Source organism: Calonectris borealis, chromosome Z (genome assembly GCF_964195595.1).
Source record: "Calonectris borealis chromosome Z, bCalBor7.hap1.2, whole genome shotgun sequence".
NCBI lineage: Eukaryota > Metazoa > Chordata > Aves > Procellariiformes > Procellariidae > Calonectris > Calonectris borealis.
In genome coordinates, this window is record NC_134352.1 from 82,921,317 (window position 1) to 82,936,236 (window position 14,920).

General features: G+C 44.1%; 1 protein-coding gene across 1 annotated transcript in view; it reads right to left on the reverse strand.

Annotated features, from left to right (window-relative positions):
• Positions 1–14,920, reverse strand: part of LOC142075431 (lipoxygenase homology domain-containing protein 1-like) — a 77,477-nt gene that overhangs the window by 19,143 nt on the left and 43,414 nt on the right. The window contains exons 19-20 of the mRNA XM_075136746.1: positions 11,066–11,183; positions 4,142–4,319 (exon numbers count right to left, since the gene is read on the reverse strand). Coding sequence (XP_074992847.1) covers positions 4,142–4,319; positions 11,066–11,183 — 296 coding nt within the window. The remainder of the gene's footprint in view (positions 1–4,141; positions 4,320–11,065; positions 11,184–14,920) is intronic.

Below are 14,920 nucleotides of genomic sequence, written 5' to 3' on the forward strand. Positions count from 1 at the left end.
CTGAAAACTTTTTGAGAAAGCTACCACTTCTTTGGGATAATTACTTGAATACAGAAATTAGGAAGAAATCACAACTCTTCTTATGGAAGGACTGAAAAAAATATTAAAAGAAGGAAAAAAAGAGGAGAAAAAGAGTCATGCAGAAAAAAGGCAAAACAACATTTGGTGTCCACGTGAAAAATTGCCTATGTTAAATTGGGGCTAATTTTCAGCAGTTCCCTGGGAAGGACTTAAGAAGGAAGAGAAAGCATCAGGGATTCGGGCAGTTTATCTGGCAGTACCTTTTATAACCCTAAAGCTTGCTGAGGTGAGGAACAAAGCAAACTAAAGTCCATTTCCTTACAAGGAGCAGGCTCCCAATTAATGCAAGGTCTCAAAAAGCACAGAACCAACAGTTTCTTAGCAAAACCTTCCCCGCAGGAAGAAGCCTCATGCCGTGACATTTCCCTCACAAGCAATTAGCAGGAGATGGGAAAGAAAAGAATAGAAATAACTGAATCAATGTACATTTCACCTATTTGGGTCTCTCCTTGATTTTTTTTGTCGTTGTTGTTAATTCCAGGAAACTGTCAGGCACATTCAGGAACTGTAACAAATTTGATAAATGAAGAGATGAAGGTTACTGTGGTTGCACAAGTCTTAACCGGTAATGAGTGCAATAGCTCACGTGTCGATACTGGGGGTCTGCAGCACTGAACTTCGTCATCAACACCCTAAACAATGACAGAGTGCATCCTCAGCAGATTTCCGGATAACAGTAAATTTGGGGGAGTGACTGACACGCTGAATGGCAGAATTCCAACCCAGATGGACCTTGAGAAACAAGCAGAAATCCCATGAAGTTCAGCAAGGAGAACTTTGCATTTCTCCTTTGCAAAGTTCTCTGTCTGGGGTGGAATAAACCCTGCACATGTATGTGCTGGGGAGTTGAAGAAGACCCCGAGGTTGTAGCAGTAACGTTCATATTCAGGTTGAATCCGAGCTAACAGCAAGTTCTCAGTGTTCAATGCAAACTGCATACTGGGCTACATGAGGAGGAGCGTGGCCAGCAGCTGAAGGCAAGATCTTATCTCCTTTGCTTAGCACTTATGCCATGCTGCCAGTTTGAATCCTTGGGTCATGTCGAGACACTGAGGAGGCTCAGGAGATGGTTGCCAAGAGGGACAGGACCTGGGGCACACGACTGTGAGGAAAGGCCAAGGGAGATGACCTGGGGTAGGTGAACAAGGGCCCCTGTGATCACATGGAGGGAAAGTGATAACGATGACAGGGTCATGTGCTGTGGAGACGTCAGACCATATACCTCAAGGAGCCACAGCCGCAAATTGCTGGGGAGGTTCAGGTTCGGCACCAGGAAAAAAATATTTCTTAGGAAAATGGTACAGGTCTGGATCAGGTACCTGGGGAGGTGGTGGCATCACCATCCCTGGAGGTGTCAAACACTCGGCTGGGCAGAGCCTTGGCTGATCTGACCTAGGGCTGGCAATAGTCCTTTGAGCAGGAAGATGGATGAAATAACCTCCAGAGGCTCTTTCCAACCAAAGTATCTATGATTTTATGATTCTTATTGAGCAGCTGCATCATTTTTAAACAAACTATGGGCTTGAGTCACAGAGTTCTGAGGCCAAAGAATGTCCTTCTTTTGACTTAACAGAGACTTGGATAAGGCACTAGGAACTGACACCAACTGTCTTAAATTATGTAATTTGTAGGCTGTAGCTGAGCTGACAACATATTAATTAATCTTATAACAGCAGAAATAAAAACCTCCTGCTTCGTTAATGTTTGGAAAATGAGAAAGCAGTATTTATTCTTTCTCTGTCTTTATTGCATTACCATGTATATGATGCCTGCATACAGAATACGGAAAGTCTGTGTAAATCAAAATTAACAGGCAAGGACATTTTTGTGCCACAGAAAGAGCCATCAGGGGGTCTGGCTCTATTGCAGCCGTGTCTGTAGGTCATACCTTGAAGAAAATGAGATGGTGTGTTACTTCTCTTATAAGATCAAAAGTAACACAAGATCTTGGCTTTAACCAAAGATTTCCCATCTGACTTGAGAAGTGTCTGCTGTAACAACCTCTTCTCCCCTTATCTGCGTGTACTCCGAGAGCTGCCATCTGAGGTACTTCTGGTGGTCTATGGATTTGACCTTTGAAAGAGAGGAGATTTGACCTTGGCAAAAGAGGAGTCTTTCCCTGATGCAATCTCTGTATGTTACATCATCATCCAAGTTAATGACTTCTGGAAAGCCAAACTGTAACTCAAAGGTTTCTTTGAGGAAAAAGTAAAAGAGGACTGCTGTTAAATGTGTGTGTATGGTGGGGAGGAAATGGCTGATGCTTTCTAGTTCGCTGCAGGACATGTTTTGAGGGATTCATTTTCCCTAACTTTAGCCATCTAGCCTAATTTAATTGTGCTGGCTCTGTCTGAATCTGATGAAGAGAGAGTGACAGAGACCCTCGGGAGGATGATCCAGACCACTGATTAAGATGCCTCTCCCAGATGAATTGACCAGACTAGACCAAAAGGAACTAAGACCAGAAGTATAATTTTTTGGAGAGTGAGAAATAGGTGAGATGAATTTTCTTTTTTTTTCATTTTCTTTTTTTTCTCAGTGCCTCTGATGCACTGGAAAGTTGAAAGCTATAGCAGAGAAAAACTTTATACCTAGAAATAAACACATCTGATTCTATTCATTGTGGAGCATTTCTGTCCCTAGACAATGTCAGTGTGGCAGGAGATGATATAACATCTAGAATAAAATGTCTTTCTTCCTGAATTGGTCCAACCAGGAGTAATTGTGGAATACATAATGATCAAAGAGGGGAGATGGTTCATGACTTGTACCCTCTTTAGATAAGCTGGATAAAGTTCAGCATTATGTCAGTGCGCTGTGTGATCTAATCATAAACAGACTCTCTGAAACCTCTCTGTAATCTGCTCTTTCCTACTGGTTGTTGCTGTTCATAATGAAATAAAATGTTCCATCATTAATACCCTTCATCCTTCATTCAACGGGAAGGGCAGATCTGTCTGCTGTTGCTGTCATCTTCTATTCTCCTCTCGTTTCTATTTCCATCGCTTTTGTGAGTTAGGGCTGGATTTCACAAAAAGGTCACAGAAAGATCTACCGTTATACTAGATGGATTGCCAGATACATAAACAAATCTTCCTCTCTGTCTTTTGTTTTTCTTATTTCACTACATGTTTTTCAGACAAGCAGCAGGCAGAGCAGATAGAAAATGGTGAGATGGCACGAAGACACTCTGCCAGGGGAATTTTTATATCCTCAGATCAAACTTCACAAGCTGAATAATTTACCACTGGAAAATCCAGGAAAAAAAAAAAAAGAAAAAAAGAAAAAAGAAGGAGAGGTAGAGCTCAGGAGGTGATTACGTGCAGTGGTGTGGCAGAATCCCCTTTGAGGGTCAACCTTTCAAACAAGGTGTCTGCAAGATAACGTCTAACTTGCCCCATTTCGGCACAAGGCAGGTTGTATGTGGTTGCAGCTTTCATTCAGCAGCCTGACAGAAGTTCTCATGAAAAGAGGCAGTGATCCCAGGAAATGACATAGAAATCCCATTTCTTGGCTCTTGAAGCACTGCAGCTTTCTTTATACTTTGTTCCACCTCTTCTATCTGGTGTGCATTTAGGGATGTTTTTTCATGGCCTGAGATAAATGGTCTCAAAACACTTTGAAAAGGAGGGTGAATTATTGCTCCTCTCTTTGGCCAAAGCAAATAGTGTTGACTGAAAACCTGGAGTCCACCAGCTTTGACCGTAGCCTTTTTTTTCGTCCTACATGGATGGACCTGACCTAACTAAAAGAAAAAGGGGGCTCCTGACCATTGTAACATGGTCTGGCAATAGCTTCTGTTAAGGTGTCTTCAGAGGAAGCAGCAAGCAGTCAAATCTAGGCTTTGTGTCTAAATATTCTATGCCCAGCGCTCAGATGAGGATGAATCTCACAGCATAACAGTCATGATGAACAGCCAGGCAAAATGGAGGTGTTCCAGCATAGTAGGGCTAAATTATGCTTTTTTAAACACAATTTCAAATTAAGCAGGATATGTTTTCCATTGCTAAACATCAAACTTCATACTAGAAAAGTCATAAAATATCCACCATGGACTTGCCTCCAACATCACTGGTTTTAACCTGAAGAGTGTACGTCGTGTCCTCCATCATCTGCTCGTCATTTATCACAGCTGGCATCTCACACACAAGACTTCCCTTGGCATTTTTCAGCTTCGACAGCCATTCACCATAGGTAAATGTGGCCACTTCTTGATTAGTCAGGTTCTTCAGGATGATCTGTGAAGAGCCAAAATAAGGGAAAAAACTTCAATTAAACTTCAACTACCATTTGAACGAGGGCAAAGATCAAACCTATAAAGTGCACAGTGTGGTAGGACATTGGTAGAGCTTGGTCGTAGCTTCAAAATCTATACTGAGCTCTTCTGGGCTAAACGGAGCTCTCTGCTATGGACAATATTTGCTGTGGTGACTTGTCCTGAGAAATGGTCTTCATAATGTTGGAACTTTTCACGCATGGGTTAAAGCATAGGAAGAAATTTGCTCCTCTGACATAAGTTACAAAGCTCATCTCAAAGAGAGTCAGACCTTTCCTGGAAGCCAATATGGAATTAAGTCTAAAGAAGAAGAACAGAGAGAAAACCTCACTACTTCTACTTGAAGTACATAGTATCTTTCTTTTGCCTGCCTTCTCTGTGCAAACACACAGCAATCATTGTAGAGATATGCAAACCAACCCCAAACAAGTTAAAGCAATGCACAAGATAAAATTAGGCCAGCAAAACTTAATGCTTCACACTCTTCTCCCTCCGAGAAAAGGTGACAGAACAAACAGTATGCAACAGATATTAGTCACACGGTCTAATGTGTCACGGGAAGGAGCTCAGATGTTGCGGTGATAAGAACAGAATAGGAACTTATTTAGAACAAACCAGTGAGTTACTCCAACAAACACCTAATAAAATACCCACCTTCATCTGTCCTGTTGAATGTGGGCTCAGTGGAGCATCAGTCTATTGGGAGAAAGATATTACACTTGCCTACAGCAAAAACCTAGCAGTAAATTCTCACTAAATTTGGGGAGTTGGAGGGAAAGGAGGAGACAGGGCTGCAGATTACCATTTTTGTTACCATCTAACAGAAACAGAGACCATACCTGACTGAGGCAGTGCATCAAGAAACGGTGTCTTGCAAGGCACATCTCATCAAAGGCCATGGAAACATGAGCCCAGATGCATCGGAGAAGTGTGACATGATAGTAGGAAGAAAAAAATCATGGAGTCGTGGAAAATGTTAAGTTAAAAAAGACACCTGGAGGTGTCTCCCACCTCCTGCTCCAAGCAGGGCTAACTGCAAGGCCATATCCAACTGAGTTTTGAAAGTCTTCAAGGGTGGAGATTCCCCGAGCACTGTGGGCCTCCATCCTAGGGCTGCATCACTCTCATTGGGAAGATTTTTTTTCCTTATATCCGATCAGGATTTTCCTTATGGCAACTTGTTTCCATTGCCTCATGCCCTTTCACTGTTACCTCTGAGAAGAGACTGGATCGATGGTCCCTTTAAGCAGCAGAAGACTGCAATTATATTCCCCTTCAGCCTTTTCTTCTCAAGGCTTAAAAACTCCATTTACCTTAGCCTTTCCTCGTATGCCGCATGCTTCAGCCCCTTGACTATCTTAGTGACCTTCCGCTGCACTCTCATATATCAGCCTAAGAAACTTATAAAACTTATCTTGAGATAAAATGTGCTCAAATTCTGTCCTCAAACTGCATGTGTCCCAGTCCATGCACTTCTGTTGACCCCCACCAAGCTTTGCCGGAACCTTTAGCAGTTCAAAAGAACAACATTGCTCCAGGTTATAAAAAAGGATTTTAAAGAGGGCAGTAGCTACACCGAAGCTGAAGCAGCAGCCGTGCTATTTGTGCATTCTACTGCTCCTTGGTAGGACACTCATCTGGGGTTTTCTCTCTCCCTGATGCTAAACAGGGGTCTGTAACACAGCATCTTCATCCCAGAGGTACAGGACATTTTGGGCTGTTGAAGCTGTCCCACTTTTCTAAAAAGCTGCTTATTCACAGCTGGTGACACTATTACTTTGTGGTCAGAAAGCTGCTCTGTGAGTCAAGAGATGTTGAATCAAATCCTTGCTTTGAGCCAAGCAGAAATCAGGTCTCCACCGCCCCAGCTGGTGCCCTCTCTGCTGGGGCACAGACCAGAAGGAAGGCTCCTCTCTCAAGGACGTGTGAACGATGTCTACATCCTCTTAGGAGTCCAACCTAGAAACTTTTCTTTGGCTAAAATTTGCAAATCTAAATCCTGAATAATCTCAGGTTGACTGAAAATGCCGTTTCCCCCCCCCTCCCCTTGGTGCATAAACTCTTTGCTGGAAAACCTTTAGCCAGCTCTACCTCTGCCCTGCTCGGGAATGACGGCGACACTGTCAGCAGCAAAATGTCCTAAGCAAAGCTTGCAGGGAAATGTCAGGAAGGCAGCGGGGGGTAGAAGCAGATTAGAGTTGCCAGCTGGAGTGCACTCACAGACAGAGAGATCAGACCTCTCACAAATAACCAGCCCGTGCCCAAGGCTCCAGATGCTGTCTGGGAAAAACGGTCTAAAACTGCCGGAGCAAAATGCCTTCTCTTTCCATCCCCAGCCCCTCACCCAGGGTGGGTGATTTCATCCATATGCAGCTTCATGTAAGCAGTTAGCACGGACAGAGCGAGCAGCCGCTGCTATCTCGTTCTGGGATGGTGCTCCAGGGAGGAGCAGACAGGAGCAAGAGATTCATTTTATGAGCTTCGTTTGCTCCCGGGAGATCACAGCAAGGAAACCTGCAGCAGGCTGATTGCTCAGTCATCACAACGTGGGTACGTTGCCTCCCTTACCTAGCCTAAACACCGGGCATCCAGCCCAAGTACACCGTGTTGGCCCTCCCTGCGGTCTGTGGTCAGAGCTGGGTATCACCAGGGAAGCGACGCGTCCCACCCAAGCTGGGGGCAGGTAAACGGCCATTCAAGGCATCTCTCCCTCTCCCACATCTATCTCTCTGCTGACTACAGAGGATGCCTGAATAGTTTGGTAGAAGAGGTGGAAGCTGAACGTAGCTTTTTCAATGACTAAAATAGCACGAAAGGAATCCCATCCTACAAGGGGATGTTTGTGGGTGATGCAGGATGATGCAGGATTTTGATTTGGATCAGGAGGGTCAAGAAAGTCATCTCAGGGAGCTGAGCTGAGGCTATTTTTATTTCCTGTCTGTTCCTCTCAGAAAAATTAGCTACCGCTTGGCAATGAGGCTGCTGCTTTGCATTGCATCTAAACTATTTTTTAGGATACCTAGAAATTGCTGCGTGCTTTTAAGCTCAAACGTTATCACTAATTATGCATAGGTTTTAACTGGGCTGTAGAACACCTAAAGAAATTAAAAGGATGCGAGAGCAGTACGTATGAAAATGTTGATAATTTGCTTTGGAGCCGAGCAAATATTGTAGTTGACAGGAACCTTAAACCAGCAACTTGAAATTAATTGTGCGCTGTATGTTGTAACAGAAAGGTTTGACACATCCAATCATTTGATTTACCTCAACCCAGCCTTCTCCCAGCTGCAGTGTAAAACATGCTCCACAGGGGCCCACACCCCACTAACACCAAAATACATAGGTCCTGGATTTCATCTTCAAAGACTCAACCCCATTTTTTTTATGGTTCTGTTGCATGTCATTAGTCTTCGCTTAAAAACAGGGTCCTCTGATTGTAATGTTGCAAAGAACAACAGGCAGCTTCAGCTATAATGATTTGTCTCAAATTCTCTTAATCTTCTTTATATAAAGGAAAAAGAACTGAATAAAGACCAAATCCCATATTCAGGATTATTTGGAACGTTTGAATGCAATGCAATTAGTGCTTCATTAAGACAGCTTCTTATCTGCCTGGCTTTGACAGCATAAAGTAACATTAAAATTCTGAGGGAAGCAACTGCAGAATTCAACAGTCTTACAATTCCTGTTATTTTGCTCAGAGAGCTCTCATCCCTTCTTACTTCTAGCTTTTCAACTTCATATCTAAGACCCTGGGCCGCAGGTGAAATCATCATGTGGACTGAGGAACTGACTAGCCCAGGAGGAGGTTTCCAAAGCATGCATTTAGATAAGTTTCCCAATTAGAAGTCACAATTTTTTTACAATGAGGGTGGTGAAACCCTGGCACAGGTTGCCCAGAGAGGTGGTAGATGCCCCATCCCTGGGAACATTCAAGGTCAGGTTGGACGGGGCTCTGAGCAACCTGATCTAGTTGAAGATGTCCCTGCCCATGGCAGGGGCGTTGGACTAGATGACCTTCAGAGGTCCCTTCCAACCCAAACCATTCTATGATTCTGTGATTCTATAATTCTGTGATTCTATTCTCTGATTTTTCAGAAACACAGAGCAGTGTCGTGGTAGCTTGATGTGGAAGAACATGAAGTTCAGCATTAGGTCAGAGGAAAATATCCAAACTCTGTCTCTCCAAGCAGTGGTGAGATCAGAAAGTGTTGCTCAGCTTTAGAGAGTTTTTGCTATGCCTTTCTGTGCACAGCAATAATCAATAATATTCATTCTGGCCCAACACATCACTAATCATATTTTGTTCCCTCTAGAGGATTAAGTATCAGTGTTTAAATCTTATTGCCACTTTTGGTGCAGTCTGAATATTTGGCACCAAGTTCATTACTTTGCTGAGATTCTGAATGAAATTTCAATGTATTTTATCTAGACAGAAAGAAAAAAAAAGATTACTTCCCTGCTTGTAAATTGAATCTTTTGGCTGTGTACAACATCATTGATAATTCATGCATTTTAATTGGTATTTATGCACTTCTATTTCTGGTAAACTAAAAGCAGGATAAATTATGACCAGCAACATTCTACAAAAAGACCAAAGAGAATTAAAAAGATCATTTATTGTTTTTTTAACAGAACAAGAAAACTGAGAATATCTTGTAGATAAATGGAGCAACAAATGGTTATTTACGGGGTTGATGGCTTAATCTAGCTTCTCATTTCACTGTGCTAGTTAGCACTAACTGTGAACCATCTGTCTGAGAGTTTAGCACTACCCCCACAAGTATTTCATTATGCAGTTTTAATATGCACTTTTGACAGAAATGGAAATGGGCTCAGATCAGTTTTCATGTCACACCAGGCTACGTAAGTTTTCAAGGCTGGAATACAAATCAGAGAACACAAATCCTTCCTCCCCTCTTCCAGAGCGCTCCTGTCCTCACTCTCTGCCTGGGAATGCAAATGCTACATTTACCTTTGCAGGGAAGGTGGGAAAGAAAACTCATAAAGTTCTCTATGCATCACTGGAGCTAGAAGATCCTCCATGCTCTGTTTCTCTAAGAAAAATACAAACTACGGGTACCATTTTCAAAAGCTTCTGAAAGCCTGGTCTCAGAGAGTTGCGTGCATGGTCTGCCTATTGCTTCTGTAGAGCTATAAGAGGTATAATCCCATCGGATGAGAGTCCTTCTTGTCTACTTCTCTGGGAAAGCCTTGCTTTGGGTGGGATAGTCCAGCAGGCTGGACAACTGGACAGAGCTGGCAACAGGAACATGTGAAGGTACCACTAAAGATGCCGCTGTCCCTTGCCTTTGAGCTATTGCTAATTCACGCCTGCAAGACCTGGAATGTCTCCTGGATGAATAAGCTTTATTTGATTTCATTTTATATGAATATGATTTATAAAACTCGGGAAGGTATCGGGGAACTGGCAAAGGGAGTTTGACCGAGATAACTGAATCAAATCAGATAACAGATCGAGTTATTCCTTAGGCACAGAGAGAAAAATTGTGTGTCTGTGGCGTATATTCAGAAGATATATGCTGGAGATCTAACGCTTTGGAAAGCTGCACAAAAGTTGCTGAGAAAAAACTTAGAAGTGACAATGCTCAAGTGCAAAAAGGTACTGCACCACAGAAACGTTTTTTAGACCATGCTAATGGAGGTGAAGAGCAGTTCATCACCCCACTGGAAACTGGTGGCCACCTAGGACCAGTGTTCAGAAACACATTATTTATGGGAAAATGAAAGACAGCTTCAGACTAGTCGAAAAGGATAAAAGACCCAAAAAAACCAATCCTGCACTATTCTTTCTGAATATGGGTTAAACTATTGGGTCTTAACCTATTCTCATAAAAAAGTCAAGATACAGAAATCCAGCAGGATATCTGCTCCAGAAAAAGCATGCTAAATAAACACGGCAGAGACGTGTTCTTCCCTTAATGACATCTGATGGTGTGGAATCAGCACATCACTCCGTTGTTATCCTAGAAATATAATTATAGGGACCCATAATAAGCAAACTACATTCTATCACCCAAATATAAGTGATGTTTGCATGGGGCTGGTGGTTTGGTAGAAAAGATAAAGGCAAGCACTGTGCTTTTTTACAAGATAGGACACCAGGGAAAAATATAATCAACAGAAGCGGTGGGAACCGTTTTCATGCTGTATTCAAAATGCAAGAAGAAAACGACACCTCACTTGTACGAAGAAGAAAAGAAAGAAATCTGCCTGTGTGCTGGAAGGAGAAGGGAAGGGGAGAGATGTGATGCTTCACCTGAAAGGATGGATTATTTGGAAATGTCCCACCCAGCCCAGGCCCACGCTAGCTGTTCCTGCCTGGCAGAGGGGGAGCCACTCTCCCACGGGGTCAGAGCATGGCAGGGGTCTGCAGGAGCTGAGGGTACAGTGTGGCCACCAGAAAAGATTGCAGGTGCCCTGGTGGCAAGCCAAGGCTCTTTTGCAGGGAGGGAGAGCAAGATCTAACAGCAGAGACTGCGATAAAGCTTTACAGCACAGCTTTTGCCCTTGCTCTCTTCTTTTTTGACTCAATTCCAGCAGGAAAAAAAAACATGAGAAACCAAATGGAAAAATGTAGGAAATGAATAAAAGCGAGTCACCCGCTGCCTTTCTCCTCTTTCTCAAGGGCTGAGAGGCTTCAGCACAAGGAGGTTGCAAAGAGACGCGCGATGTGAAGTGCATTACCCTTTCCAGGAACCAGTGCGGGCGAGTCCCCTTCCCGTCCGTCCGGATCCTCATCTTCCTGAGGGGTGCGATATCGGCGATCTCCATAATGAAAATGTCCTCTTGGCCTCGCTCAAACCTGGGGGGATTGAAAGACCGAAGAGGTTTCCCGTTGCTTTACAGCATCGTTGCCTCTCGATCCTCTGTCCATGCTGCAACTCGCACCTTGCCAACAGCCTCAAATTACAAGTTTATGAGTGCACTTTATTGGACTTGAGCTTTTCTGTCCTGCAATCATTAGCTACTGTGTTTTTGGCAAGACACCTCAGTGCAGATTTGACAGGGATTCCTCCTCCCCTGGAAAATCAAGCCCATACGAGGCACCTGGAGTCGTTCCAGGCAGCCTGTAGCATACATTATCACTCTATCTGTAACCAGAACAATAGAGACTCACAGTCAGGTTCCTGCACATCGCCTTCCTCCTGGCATCTGCCCACGTGCCTGCCCTTAGCCCATCCCAGCTAGAAGGCAAAGCAATTTTGCTTAATCTTCTTTCTCAGCACATAACTTTGCATTTGCCGCGGTGATAGACAGTTGTTGCAGCTCCGCTAAATACGGCGACCTGTTTGCAAGTCGGAGTCCAACACCTAAGTTTAGTAAGCGCAGGCAAATTGTGTCAGAGAGGAGTCCAAACCGACCGTCCCGCACTCCCCTCTTGAATTTTGGGGTATATGGATTTGCAAACTAGCTCCGTCTTTGGTAAGAACCAGGGTGGGTTTGTGTAACATTGCATGAAAGAACTTACCCTATGCTTGGCTGCTGTATATAGGCACAAGGATGTGTAGGAACTGCTCATGCATAGCAATCAGCAGAAAGCAGGAAAAAGGGAAAAACAGCTAACATATGCTTCTTGAAGAAGATATTACACTGGCTAGGGCTGCAGCTACCTTACCTCCCTCTTAGCATCAACGATGTTAGGAAGAAAGCCTTGCTCCAGTGAAAGCTCTGCCTCAGGCTAAATATTACTCTGTTACAGCAAGAGTATCTTCTAGATTTGCCCCCAAAATACTCTGGCAGACCTGCTGTGGGCTTGGAGATGGAAATTCAACCCTTGCTGAGTAGAAGAGCAGCCAAATCCAGGGGGTCTACCAAGCACCACCATGACCACTCTGCTGTTGAGGTTCCTCCTTCGTGCAAACTTCTTGTGAGTTACCTGAGTCTGCTGAGAGCTTTGGAGAGAGCTCCGTGGGCATTACCATAACATAGACAATCCATAATGATGATATCTCGTTCCTGGCAATGTACTCAGCCTCCTACAGCTGTGCAGTGCCAGGATACAGAGAAAAAACCCATTTCTTTACCAACCTCTGCTCAGATTACACCCTGCAGCAGGAATGTGATTATCCTCACACCATTATCTGAGCCTGCCTAGCTGCAGATGTTAGCAATAGCGATTGGCTCCAGCCTCTCAGTTTTCATCCAGGCATTGCTTTCCCTGCACTCCCAGAGGCATTTGGACAGGGCGTTTTGGTCCCAGTCCATTTCCAGTTATTAAGGGTTATGTCTGCTCTTTGAAAAACTCCCCTCTCGTGTTATTTGTCTTTCTGTGGTACCGAGTACTAAGACAGCCTGTCTCACTGTGAAAAAGAGAATGTGCTTTTGTGCCTGGACTGGATTGATTTCCACTTCTATTTAAGAAAAAGGTGTGACGCTTCCAGCCTGAATTATCCCATGATTCTATGATCAGTTTTCACTACAATCACTATTACCTACAAAGCTTCATAGAAGTCTCTCACTCTGCTCCTTTCCAGCCTAAGCAACTCTAAGCTAAACAATCTATTAGCAAAATAAACCATTATTTATCTTCAGTAAATGCCCTGTTTACAGATTGTAAGGCTGATACTCACCTGCTACTTCCAAGAAGTCATTGTACTAGAGGGAAACCATTGCTAAAGTGACAAACTGGGTGACCCAGGAGCTCTTTTCTATCCCTAATTTATATGAACATGAACACAAGCCTGAAAAAAAATGAGAAAAGAAGAAGTACCCAGACAAGCTGACTGCCGCTATTCCTTTTCCAGGACGCTGAAGCATTTATCTAAGGGATTTCATTAAGCTTTCCTACCCATGCCTGCACTTATAAATATTTCTATTGCCCAGAGGTCTTGGCAATAACAGTAATGTATCTAAAATTGCCTTAAATCTGCTGTAGGTTAGACAGACGGTTCTTCGTAATGCACTAAGCTGCTGTGAGTGAATTGGCAGTGGATGGCCCCAATAAAGATGAAGTGCCTTTTGGTTGCAGTGGCTCTCACCCATCCCTCGCTGCTGGCGCAAAGGCTGGTGAGATTTCCACGCGAAAGAAGAGCCGGGGGAGCCTGTGTTGTTAACAGCTGGATGGAAACTGGTGGGAGTGGTGTGGAAATAGACGGTATTTGTATTTGGGGACACACACGTCCTCTGCAGAAGGTGCTAATGAGATGATGAGAGCTCTGTACAGTTGGAGGTGCGATACAGAGCGCCTCCAGCTAGCAGAGATGTGCCAGTACATCCCCAAAGAACAGCACAGCATCCTGGGGATATTAACGTATTAATAGTCGAGTTCTACACGTCCTTCTTCTTTATACAGCCCCAAGGAGTTTTCATCACCTTTTGCAGACCTTCTACCAACAGAAGACCACCCAAGCAACTAATAACATACAAACTGTGTGGCCCTCCTTTATTGCATTTTCATATCCGTATAGCAGAGGTTACCTATCCCGCCCATATAGACCAATGTGATGGTTTTTTATAGGCCACATCATTTAGGGATGTCATTTGCCTGGCCAGCCTGAGCGAACTGCAATCCCTCTCTTGAGGGGTTGGAGATGTCTTGGTCCCTTTTAGAGATTTTTGGCTGATGTACCCTGATGTGAATTTTGCTTTACTTTTAAATAGAAACAGTCGTGGTCCATTTTCCCACCTACTAGAATCGAATGTTGGGCTTAAAATAGTGGAAGACAGATCAGTTTGGGATTGCCTGTGGTCTTGGAAGGAGGATGTCACCGATAGTCAGACACGGTGGTAACCCAGGTGCATTGCCCCGCACGTTGGATGTCTCTCTGTGATGGGGAGCAGGGCCAAGAGCTACGTCTTTCTGCGTGACTCAGCGGTGTTTCTCATGGAGAGTTTATTCAGCAGCACCTCTGCTACATTTTTTTTCAGAGCAAACAAGGCTCGTGCTTGTTACTAACTAAACACAGGAAGGTTTCAAGCTTAGCTGAACATGCTTGCCCAGACACCCACTCTGCTATGACAGCTGCAAGTAAAACATCCCCTGAGCAAAAACTTCTATGCAGGGAGCCTTATCTTCAATTATCCAGCCCACATGTGATACGCAAAGCTGCGGCGGAGGAACCGCATCGCCAGGAGGCTGGGGGAAGAGTCCAGCATCACCTCATAAGCTGAGCTCGAACCGCGCGACTAAATGCTCCAGCCCTCCTGACACTCTGCAGATGCTTTCTACAGATCAGAAGTAGTCAATTAATTAAATTTAAGGCTGGTGAAGCCCATCTCTAAAAGCCAGTTAGTGCCATGTTCATTCTTGCCAAAGCTTTCAGTACTGAGGGAGGTGCTAGAAAGGAACAGAAAAGCTTGAGGAAATGGATCAGTGGCATGTGGGGTTTTTTTGGCTTACAGAAATGCTGGCGTCAGACTAGGATTACAGTGTTTGTTAGCTGTCTCTGCTGAAGAAAACACAAGATTCCAGCTTTTTAGTAAAATCCAAGCACGCAGCGCAGCACTCGGCGCAGCTCACGGCCCGTTTCCATCTCTCTGCACCATAAGGCCACATCTGGGCAGACAGATGTCATCGCGTGTCCCTTTTGTGCCAGCTGC